Source organism: Rhipicephalus sanguineus, chromosome 3 (genome assembly GCF_013339695.2).
Source record: "Rhipicephalus sanguineus isolate Rsan-2018 chromosome 3, BIME_Rsan_1.4, whole genome shotgun sequence".
Classification (NCBI taxonomy): domain Eukaryota; kingdom Metazoa; phylum Arthropoda; class Arachnida; order Ixodida; family Ixodidae; genus Rhipicephalus; species Rhipicephalus sanguineus.
In genome coordinates, this window is record NC_051178.1 from 208,752,923 (window position 1) to 208,771,576 (window position 18,654).

Consider the following 18,654-nt stretch of genomic DNA (forward strand, 5'->3'; position numbering starts at 1 on the left):
GTAGCTATCTCTGCAGCAAATACCAAGTTCCGCTGTTCCCTGAATGCTTAAAACAATTCGAAAAGTAAACAGTCCCATTAAATTTATAAATAATGTTCCTGTTGACATTTTTTTGTTTCATTTGGTACTGCTTGAGGACAGTGGTACACATATGTACCACTTTTTATGCCACGCTAGAAAGACAGTGGTACATATATGTACCACTTTTTTCTCAGCATCTCTTCTGCCCACTTTTTTGAAAAGGGTGTAAAACATTTTCTTAAGTCATGTTCCTAAATATTCTGCAGATTTTAAGAAAAATTTTTTAATTTGAAGGTAGTGCCTCTCAAAGGGTTAAATTAGGGTGGTGAGAATATTAGGGTGTGTGGATTTTAAAAGAGATTATGTAGTTTCCGCAAGTAAAAAAGAACACGAGAAAACCATCAAGCCCTTCACAACTTCACTTCAGAAACAAAAGCACATACATCTTGCGTAGTTTGGTTGTGTATGCCTTAGTCGCCGTAAAGCATCCCAACTATGGCTTGTGAAACCCTCGGTGATTGGCTTCACATGTGAAAATTTGTTCACGTTGTGCAGTCACCACTGCCGCACCACACTACTTGTTCAGAAACTCTCATTGTTCCGGCACGCAGTTAGAACGCTGCTGTGAACGGGTGCTCGAAGATTTTCGGGCCCGGAGCACTCATGACAATCAAACACAACATTAGTGTTGTCAGGTGAGCCGTATTGCGTGACCATAGTGACAAAAAACCAGTTACCGTACCCCCATCTTTTAGCCGTTACAAGGTTAGGAGCGCCGCTGCTGACTGGAATTTGGCTCTTCTATCAACATGCCTGCGTGCCCGTAACAGCAGAAAAAAAACAAAAACCTCCCGAACAAGCGCGTAATAAAGCTGTTACCATCAATCTCATTTACACGTTTTGTGTAAATAATAGACTTGTGCGAATATTTGAGCAGCTCGAATATTCGAACGAATATTACAGTATTCGAATTCGCTTCGAAATGAATTTAAGTTATGCCAAATTTCGAAGTATTCGAAATGAACGAACGAACATATATAAACTGCACGTAACCCCCTGTAAAGGTGGTTTCACTGCAGTGGAGGGGGGCTATGCCTTGAATACACATATACAGGGGAAATTTGCACTGCCGTGAAGTCCCACTTCAAGGTTAAATGAACAACTTGCTCTCACATTGATTCATCATTTTTTAAGTTTAAAATCTCGTTGTACCGGTTTATATGCTCTAAGTATAGTAAATTTTAAAACGTAACTTATTTTACAGGTTATTCCTTGCATTCTACCAGGAAGTCAAATCCTGCTACAATTCAAAGTTGCTTCCACTTCCCTTTGAACCAAAAAGAATGACGTGTGCACATGCCTTGTTTCAATTAAAAAAAATATTCTGCAGGTTAGTTAAGTCATGACAAGTATGCTAATTTTTCTTTATAATATGTAATATATACTATTCGAATTCAATTCGAAATTATTCGACCAAACCACTATTCACACAAGCCTAAATAAGATAGTTTCAGGTGCTGCTACCATTTTGAACTGCAGGAAACACCGTTACATCGCGGCGAGAGAGCCTGAAGCTAGGTCACCTAAAACAGTTTGTGTTTCTGCATGACAATTTGTAGTCTTTCAATAGCAGTCACTCACCATGTTATGTGCTCAAGGACACGAGCAGATTTCATTTCTTTATTCTTTCTTTCAATTTTCAATAAAATCTTTTGTATTTGATATTCGATATTTCTGGCCACTATTCGGCACTATTCGATTCGAGATGAAATTTCACTATTCGTACTACACCCCTACTTTAAATTGCAACCTTCGGTAGCCAGTGTACTCCTGTACACTGGCTACTGGTACACTGGCTGGTTTTATGTCAAGGTGGCAGTTTGGGTTAGTTGGTTATGTATCATGAAATCGTATTGCGTAAATGATCACACGGACACAGAAAAGACCATGACACAGTTCGCTACTTACAACTGATTTACTGACAGGAAAGGATATGTGGATCTATACTGTGTTCATGTTGTCATTTGCACAATACTATTTCATGATGTGTCTTGTGTACCTCACTAACATCCATGTCTTCTAGCATATCTCTGTACAGTAAGGAGTTTTTACCTGTGTTTCTTTTTTTGGCAAACATACCATGGCTGCACAACAAGAAATATGTAGTGACATTGCCATGCTTCTGTGTTGTGATGAGTTGGTAGTGCAGCACTAATGGTGACGGAAGATCAGATAAGGACAAGTGTATACTTGCAACTGAAATTTTGTTCAAAAGAATGACACATAAGTAGAAAAGTACAGGGGCAACTTTGCATTACCAGAATTGAGTAGGGGTGATCTAACAGACCATGGCTACGCCAACCATGAACTCTGTGCAGACCAGAAAGATAGAACCACAGGTTCCGAAGGGTGGATAACATGCAACAGACACTTAACTCACGACACTAAAAAACAAAAGAGAGAGAGAGAGAGATCTCTTTGTGTGAAAGAACAATACTAGATGGGTCACTGATGCATGTATTGCTAGTTTTGTGAATATGAAACATTTCCATGATTTCACCTGCCTGTTTATCAATGTATGCGCTGGTGCTGACGCTGAAGATTCTTTTGTTGCAGTTCACGTCTGATTTTTCGGACTCCCTAGGGACCGCGAAATCGTCCGAAAAATCTGGCAGTTCGAAAAAGTGAATTCATGCTTTTTTATTCCGCTCAAGCGATCAAATCGTCACGGTCACATCCGAAATGGCTTTAATGCCTCCCAGTACACTTAGTATCAGGCATTTTGGTGCACGCCCAGGCTCTCGAAAATACATTCGATACCTGCCGCGAATCCTGCTTAATTACGTGCCAACCGCCGCTTCCATTTGCGTCTCGTGATGAGCGCCGCTGACACCAGCAAATCGCGGAATAGATTACGGCTCTCTCGCATGGAGCGTTTGAAAACGATGACGCGGAACACAAAGACTGTGGCGGAGGAGCGGACGGCTCGTCCGCCACAGCCATGTATTTCATTGCAATACATGGCTTTATAACATTACAGTGAGCAGTAGCGCTGTCTCTTTTTTCTGACATTTAAAGTTGTGCACCTTGTTAGGCATATATTGCATTAAACTATGATAATTGGTATCATGAAGCAAGGGGTATAATTAAGTGATAATGGGTCTCCCTGTAACTTTCTTATAACGAGGTTTGAGTGTATTTTCACCAGCAAAAGATTCTGTTGCAGCTCCAACGATTATCATGGTGTCATGAGTGCAAGTAGAGTGGCCAGTAAAAATGCACTTTGTTGTTTTAATCTGTGCACACAAAGAATCCACCATAATAGCCATTTAAGTATTCTAATAAGCAGAAAAGACAGTTTGAAACCTGTGCCTGCACTCTTTGAAGAGCCATGCGACCAGCGACAGTTGGTAAGTCGGGTGTTGCTGGGCCTGGACCAATGGAGCATGCGGGTGTCGTGGCTGGAGCTGCAGTTACGCTACAAGCAGTGTGCCAACCCTGCTGAGGTCAACGGATGGCTGGACAGCGTAGCCCGGGCCACCATTGATGTCTTTCAGCTCACTAGTGAGGAGTCCCCGCTGCCTCTGTCATCATCCCATCGGTCCTCAGGGGGAGATCCAGCATCACCAGTGCCATTTTCTAGGCCCAGTGGTAATGGGGGCAGCACCTATGGAAGGCGAGTGCTGCACATCTGTGCTTTCACTGTGACAGCAGCAGTCGAGGGCTAAAAACTAAGTTTACCGTGTTTGCCCATCGGTCCATACTTTTTATGCTGCTGTGGGGTCAAGCCCGTTTTTGCATCAAACTTGCAAAAAGAGCCAATCACTTCGATATTGGGCATCATTCACTTTAACCTTCTGAAGAATTGGATGACATAAAAGCACTTACTATCTATGTGATATAAGAAGGTAGTGATGGCTGGTAGGAGTCGACAGACAGATGAAGAAGGCGTGCGCAGTAGAATAAAAGTATGGCTGTCCTAGCCACTGTACGTCTTCCATTCATAGCATCACATCTATAACAGCATTTTGTTGAAGGAACAAATTTACTTTCATGCTTTACTTTGGCAGAAAATAGTGAACTACCTTCTGCTTCAGCATCTTTTCTGTTTGTGACTAGACCTTCTCGCTGGTCAGTGTGTCCACCTCCGGCGGCGCCGCATGAGCGGCGCGGGGTTCTACAAATCGGTGGCGGAGTCGCGCAGAATAGGGAGAGTGGACGGGGGGTGGGGGTATATTAGAGAGTTGGGAGGGGAGAGAAAGTACTCTCTTGAATTTAGGAAAAAAAAAATACAAAAACCGTGGAAGTGGGCATGCCTTTTTTCTAGAGAGCTGCGTCGTCTCCGCTGAGAAGATTTCGTCCGTTGGAAGTATCGAACAATGCGGCGCCTTCTTCACTGTCTTTAATTCTATATTTATATCTTTACTGCAGTAAAAGTTGAAAGGAATAAAATGTACAAATGCATCAATATATTTATGTATCTATGCATAGTGCAGTAGGCCCAAAACCCTCAAAATATACTATGCCAGCGAGTTGGGACATCGCTCTTTAATTCTGGAGGGCGCCACAGCATTGAGGGGATGCAATACTCGTGAGACTTCTGGAGGAGAGAAAGATACTACTTCCGGTTAAAGAGGCCCTGCAGCACTTTTTCAGTGATGGCTGCCGATCGGTAGTCGAGGCTCCTGAGGACATGCGTGCCAAACATCATAGCACAGCACGTGGCCTCGAATTTACAATTAATTTTCAAAGTCAGCTAGAAATTGTTCCCTCTTCTTTCTACAAATGATGCCATATACCCAAATGATCGCGCCATATACCCAATTTCACGACCATTGGCTGATTTAAGTACTATCATGAGCTGCATAGTTACTGTGGCCACCACGTGCCCACATGCACGCCCGCGATCACACTGAAGGTAAGGTGCGTGTTCGAAGAAAAGAAAAGAAAAAGTGCTCAAGGTCATAATATGCACGTGACGTAACTTCTTTCCCCCGGGCCATCCCTCCCTGCTTAGCTTACAGCGTGCGACAAATCTCCATAACTCCGCTCGTACTTGATGGTTTCTAAAAATTTTTTGCGACGGTCAATTCATGAGGCAACAAACTCCTTTAATGAAGCCATTCGATGGTTACTTAGAAAAGTGTTGCAGGGCCCCTTTAAGTAATGTTTAAAATGCGAAGCATTTCTTAGTGAACAAAAGGCACTTTGAACAAAAGTGCCTATCTTAGTGAACAAAAGGCACTATCTATCTAGTATCTATCTATCTATCTATCTAGCCACCTACGTCTCGGTGCACTTGTGGTTGTCTCCTTAATGACCGAAACTAGCACAGGAGGACTTCAATGTATGACTAACATGATTTGCAGGTTATGAAATGAATAACATGACTTCCCTGTCATGTACGCCATCAAATCCTTTCCACCAGTCACGTGTGGCACATACCTGCATACAGCTGCCTGTGGTATGCAGGTATGCGCCACAGGTGATTCACAGACGTCTATTTCGACCTAGACTTCGGAAATTTAATGCGAAAGCATCAGTGAGCTCGTGTCGCAGAAAATGCGGCGCTTGCGTCGTTGTCAATGGGTGAAATACCCCCTTGGAAGCATAGAGCTTGAGCGGAAAATCGAACCTAGGCATTTTGGATGGCAGTCAAGTATTCTACCACAGAGCCACGCGAGTATTAAACTGCTTTGGAAAAAGACCCTGTACAAGCGTTATGTGAGGACAACACCAATTGGGGTTGCAGAGTTGGCTATCCGATTTTATACTGATGTAATAAACATTATATATATGTACACCTACGACTCGGCAAGCTATAGTAAAGTGTCGCGCTTGACTATAGATATGCACATTATCGCCGTAGCATGCACTTCGTGGCGATAAAACTGACATCTCTTCTCTAACGTGGGTGCCAACGTTGCGTCGGACCATGAGCTACCCTCGACACGCCAGAGTACTCGGCGTGCCTGGTAAGCCCACAATATGCGCATAACTACTCAGTTTATACAAAGATGTCGATGCACCTCGTAACGCTTCCAGCAAATCCAGCAAAGACTGTTGCTAGCTGGACTGCTTGACATGACATTGATTCCCACCATGTGTGGGATCTGCTGATTTTTTTAATGATCAGATTCCCTGTTCGGATTAAAAGAAAAGAGAAACGGTGGCACGCCACAATTATTGCTCGGCATCATTGTCATCGTGATCAGTCTTGGAACTTCGGTGACGGTGCGGAGTGGCGAGGTCAAAACAGGCAGTGGCGGCGGCCCACAGGTCTATGTGTGACTGAATGCATCTATGCACTATGTCCAAGGAGTTGGAGCAGCTGACTCTGCAACTGTCACCACAACTGCACAGAAGTGTTGGACTACAGCAAGTGCACCCATCACTTCATAGGAGGTGGGCAAAGAATCGTCAGGCCTTGAAGTCTAGTGTTTCTGTCCAAACCAGCTGCAGGTTTAGAAAGAGAAGTGTGACTTATTTGACAGATTGTTAACTATCTCCTGCTGGCCTCTGCAGTCCTTTTTTTTTGCAGTTGCATTAGTGAGGTGCAGTTGCAGTGTTTTAGTGTAAGGACATTCTTACTACCCTTTACTTTTTCCTCTGATTTTACTGTCCACAGGGATTGTTTGGTTCAGCAGATGAGAACCCGTTGCTTTTCTATTTTCGTGTAGGCTAATAATGTCATCTAACTAATGCTTGGTAGCCTTGTATGATTCTTGCCGATTGACAGATCTTGTGTTGTCGTGTTGTTTTGTCACCCCAGGCAAGAAAACGACCGCATCTGGTTTGTGGCTCCGCTAATAGCAAAGCTGCCTGCTGCAGTTCAGGGAAAGGTCTTGAGGGCCGCAGGACAAGTTTTGGAGAGTGGCAGCTGGGCTTTCATCACATCCTCGTCTTCTTCTAAAAGCAAGGACAAGGACAAGCAGGTGCAGAGAAGGTAATCCTTACCGGGCATTTCTCATCATAGCTTGTCACTTCTATCGTTTATGCTGAAAGAGAATGGGCTTAGAGAACAGCATAGCACAGTCACATCTACTTATAATGACAACTGTTGTAACAGTATACATATACAATAGAATCTCTATGGAACCTAAAGGGACCAGGGTAATATGTGCCATTTAATTAACAGGACTTTCATTCACTTAAAAATATCTACAGGGGTGCAGCACCTGACGTCCAAATCCAACCAATTTAGATACATTTGTTTCGTTTAAGGTAAAATTCCGCTTGATTCTACTCTAATAGATATTTGATTTTTTAGTTGAATAATATCAATGTTCACTATATATTTGATTTGAGTTCTCATATTTGAGTACTTATACACCCCTATTGTTTATTACTTGATAGATAACCACAGAAGAAAATCTTTCATTGGTTAACTCGGTGTGTCAATCAACTTCAATCAACTGACTTTCACAGTGTGGCCTCTGTGAATCATAATCATTTCTTGTTTTTATGTGTACTGCTGAATGTCTTTTTCCAAAGACCTCCAACCTTTCTTGCATCAGCCAACTACATCTTATGCTTCTAAATGTTCTTCCGCTGCCATCCTCAGCTTCATTCCCTGACCTGGCTGCCTGCTTCATTTAATTTTGACCTTCCTTCAAGTGGACCATCAGCTACACCTGTTTGCTCTCAGTCTTTAATGCCGTGTTAATGTCCCTTTAAGGGGCCATGATACGGTCACCCAACAATTTGCAGTTTCCACTGAAAAATAGAAGTAGAGGGTCTGTTGTGCCTATACATGTATGCAGAATGCACTGTACAAGAGTATTTTAGTGCAAAATAAGCCCTAGAAGTCGCCAGATATAAACCCTGCCCACTGCCGGCGACTGCCATTTTGCCATGGCGTGTGTGACGTCATGTTTTCATGTGCAGCTCGTTTTCATGTGCAGCTGATCATGGAACAAAATCGTTCGCCGGAATGCAGGTGCTCGCGCAGCAAGCAGCTTGTAACGTCACAGCTCACGAGTGCACCAGTGTTGCCCAACTCTCAGTTTATAAAATATTCGATTATAAACTAAGCGCTCGACCAGCTGCTTAGCTTCTTCTGAAATTTCTTTACCCTTCAAATATTAACGCCACAGCTTTGAGGGGATACATGGAGTAGGAGCAGAGCTTGGGATCTGGCACACTTTATATGTGATTGGATGGAGTACCTCTCGTATCTGCAGTGCGTCCCTACTGAGTCACCAGCCATTCCTGTCACTGGTGCTCATGTGCCTCAAGGGCCAGGATGAACAGCGGGAAGGCCTGCTCAACTCTCTCCACTCGCAGCTCTCGCAGTGTGTCCACATCTCCAAGGATGTGAGTAGAGCTAAATGTGGCTTTCTTTGTCTTTCTTACATGCTGCAGTGATTAAGTGGCCTTAGCGTTAGGCTATTGAGCACAAGAGCACACATTCAATGACTGCATTCATATGAAAGTGGAAGAGTGACAGTGGAATGCAAAAACACTTGTACTATAGTACAGTAAACCCTCGTTAACTCGAACTCGCTTATCTCGAAATCTCGGTTAAGTCGAAACTTTTTTTCGCCGTGCATTAACCTCCCATAGGTGCTATGTATTTGCCCCCTCTTATCTCGAACGTTTTCCGAGGGAACAGCGGATATCTCGAAATCTTGACCGGGAGGGCCGAAGGCAAAGTCCACTCCCAACAGGAAACGAGGGCTCCATGCGAACGCTTAGCTCTTACTATACGTGCCGAACGCGGTCGTGAAGGCCGAATTTGAAATTCCCGCGGACGCAGCCGTTTCCTATCAGCCTTGTCAAGCAACCGTGGAGTGATCACATGTGCGCACCTGCGCACATGTGATCATGTGTTCATGTGATCATGTGAACCATGTGCGCATCTTGAGTTCAGTTTTGCTGAGTAGTGAGTGGTGTGTGCAACGGACGCTTCCGAATATCGACCACGATGTCCCGCCCAAAGCAGTGCAAATCTCTGACGTTGGAGAGAAAAGTCGAGCTAATCAAGGAAGTAGAAAAGGCAGGTCGAAGCAAGTCGTGCATCGCCAAGGAATTCGGCATCCCTTTGTCAACCCTCTCGACAGTGCTCAAGAACAACAAAAGGTTTTGGAAGGCTTCGAGCAAAGCTTCTCAAGCAAACGGAAGCGCGTTCGAGCGTCCAAATTCCCGGACGTCGAATCAGCACTTCTGTTGTGGCTCCAAAAACGTTCGAGCAGCCAATCTTCCCGTGACAACCCAAATGATGATGGAAAAAGCAGACGCTTTGGCACTGCAGATGGGTCACGCGGACTTCAGCTGCAGCAATGGCTGGTTCGAGCGGTTTAAGAAGCGAAATAACGTGTCATCGAAGCCTATCCACGGCGAAAGCGGCATTGTCGACGAACAGGCTGCAGACGCATGGCGCAACCTACGCCTCGCCGAGCTGCAAAAGGAGTACGCGGACAAGGACATTTTTAACCTCGACGAAGCCGCTCTCTTTTACAAATGCTGCCTAACCGCACATACACACCAAAAGGCGAAGCGTGCTCGGGCGCTAAGCAACGCAAAGACAGGATAACCATTCTTTTTGGTGCCAACGCTACCGGCGATGAAAAGCTGCCCCTCCTCATTATTGGCAAGTCGCTTAATCCCAGGTGTTTCCGAAATGCACGGCTCCCGAGGGATGTGACATACCGCGCCAATAAAACGGCCTGGATGACGGCGGCGCTTTTCGAAGAGCATGTCCGTGCGCTTGACCGGAAGATGGCAAAGGACGGTCGGAAAGTGTTGTTTGTTGTGGATAACTGCCCCGGTCACGGAAAAATCGACAACTTGGCGGCTGTTAGGCTGGAGTTCCTGCCGGCGAACATGACGTCCGTTCTCCAGCCAATGGATCAGGGAGTCATTGAGATGGCCTGCTGCACCGAATTCTGCTGTCATACGACAATGGGAAAAAGTATGAAATCGATCTGCTGGGTGCAATCAATCTGATGGCCGAAGCCTGGCGCCAACTACGCCCGCTGGCGATTGCTAACTGCTTCGCACATGCAGGTTTTCCTCGCGCCCCCGAAGCGATCGAAGAAGACATTGGCGCAGAATTCAGCGGCTGTGATGAGCTGTGCAATGAAGTGCGCAAGGCAACTGGCTGCGTGAACGATACTGAAGACGGCGAGATGGCCTTTGAGGAGTATGCGCTCTACGAGGCGGACGTCCCCGTTACCGGAATGCTGTCGGACGCCGATATCGTTGAGATGGCCGTGAACGACGCAGAGACCATGCAGACGAGGAAGAGCCCCGAGAAGTGCCTATGACGACAGAAACACGTAACGTGCTGCGCTTGCTCCGCAACAAGGTCGAAATGCAGCGGTGGCGACCAACGGCTCATGCGATGTGTTGAGCAACTGGAGAACGCCTTTCTGGGACCGAACGCGAACGCGAAACAGGCGAGCATCACGCAGTTTTTTGGTCCTCGGTAATAAATTTTTTTTTTCGCTCTGAATTCTTGTGCTTTACTACGGTTGCCGTCTCGTGCAGTGGAGCTTTTCCTGGCAGCACTGGCTTTTCTTTTACAGTGACCTGGGCAAACATTTTCGGCGTTTTGCTTAACTCGAAATACCGCTTATCTCGAAATTTTCCCTGGATTTTACGGCTTCGAGTTAACGAGGGATTACTGTATTGGGCTTTGGGTGCACTGTAAAGCAAAGCCAAAGAGCCACTCTAAATCAGTTTAGATGAGATAAATTTTTCCACTTCCATGTTTTTGCTAGCGTTTAAGTAAAAGATTACCTGAAGAAAAACAGAAGGCCAAACTGCCTTTCATTTTTAAGTTTATGCACAATCTCAGTGCTGATATGAAAAGGTGGTGCCATGGATTTCAGAAGTACTTAGGCATATTATTTGGGCCATTTTCGTAAATTCAGTCTTTGGATCCTTTAGTGTAGTTCATTTTTGCTGATAAACTGGGCTTGAGCAGTCACCATCAGAATATACTACACAGCATCACACCTACAGGATGCGGCAAATTCCAGATAATGTCACCTACCTTTCTATATTGTGCCTTTACTGGCTTACCACGTCTCCTCTCATGTTAAAGGGGGCCTCCAACACTATTCAACCCCCCCATTTTTTACTTACGGGTTGCGTAGACTGATGGCTGGGGATAATTTTAGCTTAGGTCTAAGCACCGATATAAAATGATTTAGTATCTTAATCATGCAATAAAGTCGCTACATCGCTGCTAACCGCATCAGTGCAAAGTGGCGCTCGCCAGAACTAGGTATTGCAGGCGGAAATGACGATAGATGTTCGCCAGCCTATGATTGGATAAATGTAACATTAGAAGTGATCGTGGCATGGCATCAAAGTTGAGATTACTATTGGGTTTCGTTTTTCTTTTTTTGTGCTTTTTCAGTGAACTCCAAATAGACGCTGTCACAACAAAATAGATCACTACAACCACAAAGCACGACAGAGGTGTTGGCTGCCATTTCGCCTCTGGTTTTTTTTTTTACCTGCGCCGGTCGGATGTCCATATGAAACGCTTGTCCCTCTTCCCTCTTTTTGCGTCTGTACGTTTGCGAGCTGCCTTTTTCCGCACGTGCAATAGGCTCTTGATTGTTGTTGAAGCGGTGCAAGTAATCCTCTTTGTTGAATGACCCTGTAATTCATCAGGCTGCTCACTGAACAACCTGCATAGTGGTGACCGTGTTTCACCGCCCTTGCTGCTCCAGAATTTCCCTTCTCAGAATGAGGGGAGGGAATGACATGGAATGTTGTTGTAAGAAACAGCAGACAAAAAGCCTTGCCAGCCTTGTTTCGAAGCAGTAGCGCCTGCTCAAGTTCTGACAAGTCAGGTGTCAGGCACCACATTTGTTACTATGGCAACGACGTCAACAATACGTTGAGAAGGACAAGCAACAACGGTGTGCAAGCTTCCCATACGTAGAAGCTTTCAGCTCATTTCATTGGGACACTGAAATGTCACAGGGCGAGTAAAATGCGGTCATGTGACCCCGCGAAAATTGAGTTTAGGGTAGACATTTTTTTTCTTGTATTTTTAATTTTCTAGATCGAATAACTTCGGACTGAGTGCCACTATCGCTGCCGTTCTTGCTGCACTAACCTGTCCGTACTTCAGTCTACGCAACCCATGAGTAAAAAATGGGTGTTGAAGAGTGTTGGAGGGCCCCTTTAAGAGTGGTGTACTAGGCATTGAAAAAGGTTAATTGGCAATTTTTAGGGACGGGCGAATATTCGAGCGTTTCGAATATTCGAACAAATATTAAAGTATTCGAATTCGCTTCGATACGAATTTATGTTATTCGAAATTTCGAAGTATTCGAAATGAACGAATATAGTATGTACGTTTGACCGTACATAACCCCCTGTAAAGGTGGTTTCACTGCAGCGTCGGGTTGCTGTGCCGTGAAACCACCCATCCAGGGGGGAATCTGCATTGCCGCGAAGCCACACTTCAAGGTTAAATGTACATATTTTTTTAAAGTTTAAAAGCGTGTTATATGGGCTTATATGTGCTAAGTAAAGTCATTCTTAAATTGTAACGTATTGTACCACTTATAACTTGCACCCTACTGCTATTCAAATCTTGATATTATTCAAGGTTTCTTCCACTTCATTTCAAACCAAAAAAAGTGACATTCACTCATACCTAGTTTGAATTCTTAAAAATATTGTGCAAGGGTCATGACGAAAATGCTCATTTTTCTTAATAATATGTGGTAAATACTATTCGAACTATTCGATTCGAAATTATTCGACCAAATCACTATTCGCTTCGGATTCGCTTCAAACCTCAAATTTACTATTCGCCCATCCCTAGTAATTTTCTAATACAATTGTGATACAGTTGGGACACTGTTACCACAAAGGACCAAGGAAAAGAATTCTATTTGGTCTGTATCTTCTAGTCCTTTTTCTGTCCATATTTACGTTTTCCTCTGTTAACTTTTCTTTGTGCTTCAATGTTTGTATGTCCACGTGTGACCAGTAAGGTCACTTGAAAGTTAAAGCTTGTCCTTCTTGCTTGTCTTCTGCCTTTTGTTCTTTTTGTGCACTGCACTTCAGTGGAGAATCCTGCAGCCCAAACCTGTGCATATCTGTAGTATTATCAGAGATACCTGCCACGGTGGTCTAGTGGTTATGGTGCTCGACCACTGACCCGAAGGCTGCGAGATCGAATGCCGGCAGCGGCGGCCGCATTTTTGATGAAGGCGAAAGTGCTCGAGGCCTGTGTACTTAGATTTGGGTGCACGTTAAAGAACCCCAAGTGGTCGAAATTTTTGGAGCCCTCCACTATGGCCTCCCTCATAATCATATCGTGGTTTTGGGATGTTAAACCCCAGCAATTATTATTATTATTATTATTATTATTATTATTATTATTATTATTATTATTATTATTATTATTATTATTATCAGAGATGAAAGAGGAGAGAAGCAGATTATGTTTTCTGGTTCTCCTCTCTTGTATTCTTGTTTGTGCGCCTTCCTTATCTCCTGATGAATCCCTACCAACTAGCAAAACTTTTTGTCATTCCTAGTGAATTATTTTTCTGTTAAAAATGTATGGCATAAGCTGTATGGGTGTCTCTGACACGAAGGCTCCCTGTTACATCACTGGTGCTCCAAACCTCGAGCATTTAGGGAAAATTTTTGTTTTAGGGAGATTTCTGTGTCCAGAGTATTGCAGCACCAAAAGGGCAATTAAAATTAGCTATGAGACAGTTCAAATAATACATACTGTTGTAATCTCTATAAAAAGGATGCCCATGCCAGCATGTGTCTCATAGTCGCTCTGACGTGAGAAAATTGTTTGGCACGTGCAGGAGAAGCCTATAGCAGAGGACTTGAAGAGTCGGCTGCTACTGCACGAGGCACTGTTGCTGAGGCTAAGCCTTGTGGGGGGCATGTTCGACATGATTCAGCGCAACACAAGCCTCACCACCGACTGGGCCCTGCTGCTTGTGCAGCTTATCAGCCATGGGGTCGTTGACCTGCACTGCAACTTGTGAGTTTGGTGCCTGACCCATGTAAAAGTCTGTTGTGTGTATCGTGAAACTTTAGATGCAGTGGTACTGATATTGATTGCGGTGAATGCTTTGTATTAGCAGACTACCATAGCACGCAGCACTGGCTTTAGTGGTGGAACAATTCTATTCATCCATGTTTCCAGGCTGCAGCTAGAAAGTCTGCAATCCCTTGACGTGCTGTTTAAAGGGATACAAAAAAGCACAACAAACAACAACGAGGGAAGCTTAAAAATTCGGCTCGGAAGATGTGACTGTTCTGATAAATGGTGCTTATTTCACATATCTTTTAACAGATGGCTGTGCTATAGGAGGGTTTCGAGTGCATGGTGGCTTGAGTGCGTAATGGCTGTGGCTATACGATGGTGCGAGCGCCGGATGTCTGCCCACAGTCGGGAGCATGGCTGGCACATCGGTTCCTCTAGCCACGTCCTCTAGTCAGTGGCACGGCCGCTAGGTGCAATAGTTTCTAAAGAATGCATTAAATTTAGGCTTGTGCGAATATTCGAGCAGTTCGAATATTCGAACGAATATTACAGTGTACGAATTCACTTCGAAACGAGTTTAAATTATTCTAAATTTCGAAGTATTCGAAATGAACGAATACACATATTGTTGCGACCGGCCTTTGCAGGCACCGGAGACTCTGGAGGAAGATGCAGAGGTAGCATGAAAGAGACTGAAGGGAAACTTAACGTGGTTTATTTACATGGCGAGCATTTCCTTACATTACGACCATTTCATCTTACATGACGAACATCTTGTTACATGACGAAGATCTCGTGTCTACATGACGATGATTTCGTGCTACATGATGAAGATTTCATTTCTACATGACGACGATTTCGCGTCGAATGAGCCGACGGGGGCTCATTTTAAAGCGTCTCATTTCCCCAAATCCCTAGATGGGGGAATTGCTCCAAGTTGGGATAATCCAGTCACATCACACACGACACGAATTAGGGTGCCGCCCACACCCGCCCAGGTCACCGTCCTCAACTGGGGCGTGGCCACAGCTCTCGGCACCTGTGGCACCAAGGGGCTCCTTCCTTGACATGCGAAGGCCGTAGAACGATGGGTCACACGCTCGGACAACCAGGCGCACCAAAAGGTCCGCCGCCCCAAAGTACCTCATTGCGTAGCGGGACTAGTTGTCATCCGCGCTGACGCCGCTGTCTCTTCAAGGAAGATGTCGCGACCGCAGACCATTACGGTTGTCTTGTCGAACAGTGATGTGTGGGACTGCATGGCGCCTCACTTCCCGTCTCGGGAGGACAATTCAAGTGTTTGAACGGCTGTCAGCAGGCAAGCAGCCCTTCGGCGCCTTGTTCGAAGAACAGGGGACACCGCTTCCTCTTTGGCGCAGGGGCCGATCGTAACAATATACAGTAATCCCTCATTAACTCGAAGCCGTCAAATCCAGGGAAAATTTCGAGATAAGCGGTATTTCGAGTTAAGCAAAACGCCGAAAATGTTTGCCCAGGTCACTGTGAAAGAAAAGCCAGTGCTGCCAGGAAAAGCTCCACAGCATGATACAGCTACTGTAGTAAAGGCACAAGAATTCAGAGGGAAAAAAAATTTATTACCGAGGACCAAAGAACTGCGTGATGCTCACCTGTTTCGTGTTTGCGTTCGAGAAAGGCGTTCTCCAGTTGCTCAACACATCGCATGAGCCGTTGGTCGCCACTGCTGCATTCGACCTTGTTGCGGAGCAAGTGCAGCACGTTACGTGTTTCTGTTGTCGTGGGCACTTCTCGAGGCTCTTCCTCGTCTGCACGGTCATCTGCGTCGTTCACGGCCATCTCAACGATATTGGCGTCCAACAGCATTCCGGTAACGGGGAAGTCCGCCTCGTAGAGCGCATACTTCTCAAAGGCGATCTCGCTGTCTTCAGTATCGCTCACGCAGCCAGTTGCCTTGCGCACTTCATTGCACAGCCGCTGAATTCTGCGCGAATCTCTTCTTCGATTGATTCCGGGGCGCGAGGAAACCCCGCATGTGCGAAGCAGTTAGCAGTCAGTGCTGCTTCGACGTCCGGGAATTTGGACGCTCGAATGCGCTTCCGCTTGCTTGAGAAGCTTTGCTCGAAGCCTTCCAAAACCTTTTGTTTGTTATTAAGCACTGTCGAGAGGGTTGACAAAGGGATGCCGAATTCTTTGGCGATGCATGACTTGCTTTGACCTGCTTTTTCGACTTCCTTGATTAGCGCGGCTTTTCTCTCCAACGTCAGAGACTTGCACTGCTTTGGGCGGGACATCTTGGTCGATATTCGGAAGCGTCCGTTGCACAGACCACTCACTACTCAGCAAAACTGAACTCAAGATACGTCGTGCGCAGATCGCGGGGAAAACAAAGAATACCAGCTCGCACATGCAAGGGCTAGGTTGCGTACTGACGGGCACACGCTGCCGCCCATCGCGCATAAGTCGTGTGCAGGTGAGTACACGTGATCACTCCCACAGTTGCTTGACAAGGCTGATAGGAAACGGTTGCGTCCACGGGAATTTCAAATTCGCCCTTCACGACCGCGTTCGGCACGTATAGTAAGAGCTAAGCGGTCGCACGGAGCCCTCGTTTCGTGTTGGGAGTGGACTTTGCCTTCTGCCCTCCCGGTCAACATTTCGTGATATCCACTGTTCCCTCCGGAAAACATTTCGAGATAAGAGGGGGCAAATACGTAGCACCTATGGGAGGTTAATGCACGGCGAAAAAAAGTTTCGACTTAACCGAGATTTCGAGATATGCGAGTTCGAGTTAACGAGGGTTTACTGTAAAACCGCATGTAAACCCCCTGTAAAGGTGGTTTCACTGCAGTGCAGGAGTTCTATGCCGTGAAAACACCCTGCCAGGAGAAATCTGCATTGCCGCGAAGCCCCACTTCAAGTTTAAAGGAACAAATTACCCTCATATCGATTCATCGTTTATTTTTTAAAGTTTAAAAGCTTGTTATACTGGCTTATATGCTCTAATTATAGTAAAGTTTAAAACGTTACTTATTTTACAGTTTATCACTTGCATTCTACCGAAAGTCAAATCCTTCTGCTATTTAAAGCTGCTTCCACTTCCCTTTAAACCAAAAAGAATGACATTTGCACATGCCTTGTTTCAATTTTAAAAAATATTGTGCAGGTTAGTTGGGTCATGATAAATATGCTCATTTTTTTTTATAATATGTTATATATACTATTCAAAATTGATCCGAAACTATTCGACCAAATCACTATTCACTTCGAATTCGCTTCGAGCCTAAAATTTACTTTCGCACAAGCCTAATTAAATTCATTATTTTCTGTTAGGTTTTGCCTGAAAACAAGGTGTCCATTTGGGCTAAAAATCTAGGCAGCAAGAGATTTGTCCATTATCCCTTTGAAGAGCTTCTACTGGTATTTTCCAGAAAATTTTCCGTTGACAGAGTCACGAATGCTTCATGAATATGTGGAACCACTACTGTTGTACTACTTACTACTGCTATCCTGTTTCACTACATCCTGTTCAACTTTTATGATTAGAACATCCTTTTTGTTTGTCTTTTCTGCAGTGAACTGTTCACCACTGTCCTTGACATGTTGGCTGCACTCATCCACACAACCCAGAATGCTGACAGTGTGTCCGGAGAAGAAACTCGCAAGCAGTATCTCAACCTAGTGAAAAAGATGAAGGTAGCTGATAACATTTATCTTGTCAAGTCAGTATACTTGGCAATGTTTATGATTGTTGTAAGGGGTGCCAATATGCTTTTTATTTGCATCTAGCTGATGTCTGAAAAATTGAGCCAGACACAACGCCTCAAATTTAGCGTTGTGCGGTTAATTCCTTGAGATGTGTGTACAAGTTTCTTTTTCAGGCCAAAAAAATTGGCGTTGGAGGGTACACACACTATAGTGCGCTTCACTTTAAAATGTGCCAAAGCTTTTGTGTATAACCTGCACTAAAAAAATTTAGAAATTTTGAAACTATGATGTGGGTGATATGCACAGTCCATCTTGAAGTGTGGCTTCACAATAGTGTGAATCCCACCCCAAAGTGGTTTCACAGAAGTGCGAGCTGCACTACTATGAAATCACACCTTGAGGTGGGCTATACCAGGGAAAAAATGTTTATTAGTTCAATTTGAATACTTCTAAAACTTCAAATACTGAAGCTCATGTTGAGGAGAAATCTAATATAATATTTACCCAAATATTTCAAAATATTGAATTTCTGCCCAAACTTACATATTAGTTTATAGGGACCCTGACACACTTTTATTAGTATTCATAGAATGACATCACTGCTGGACACAAAAATTGTGCTGCAAAAAATTACTCATACCTTTGACCTGGAGTAGGAGATTTCTGTTGCATTGCCGCATGACCTTTTCTCTCCTTTTGCGTCCACTAGTCTTCTGGGAGCTAGCCTGCCATGTTAGCTTAGCAAGTAAGATGTCGCACTGCTAAACTTGAGGGTGCAGATTTGATTCCCGCCCATAGCGGCCACATTTTAATGGGGGTGAAATGCAAAGAACACCCGTGTGCTTAGGTTTAGGTGCACAGGAAAGGACTGCAGATGGTCGAAATTAATTCGCAGTCCCCAGGCCTTGTAATTATGTAGTGGTTCTGGCACGTAAAGGGGTATTCACACGGGGGCGAAT

General features: G+C 44.7%; 1 protein-coding gene across 1 annotated transcript in view; it reads left to right on the forward strand.

The window, feature by feature from the left end:
- Positions 1–18,654, forward strand: part of LOC119388189 (mediator of RNA polymerase II transcription subunit 12-like protein) — a 125,523-nt gene that overhangs the window by 62,536 nt on the left and 44,333 nt on the right. Inside the window, exons 29-33 of the mRNA XM_049413857.1 lie at positions 3,409–3,697; positions 6,794–6,967; positions 8,205–8,337; positions 13,824–14,005; positions 17,563–17,683. Coding sequence (XP_049269814.1) covers positions 3,409–3,697; positions 6,794–6,967; positions 8,205–8,337; positions 13,824–14,005; positions 17,563–17,683 — 899 coding nt within the window. The remainder of the gene's footprint in view (positions 1–3,408; positions 3,698–6,793; positions 6,968–8,204; positions 8,338–13,823; positions 14,006–17,562; positions 17,684–18,654) is intronic.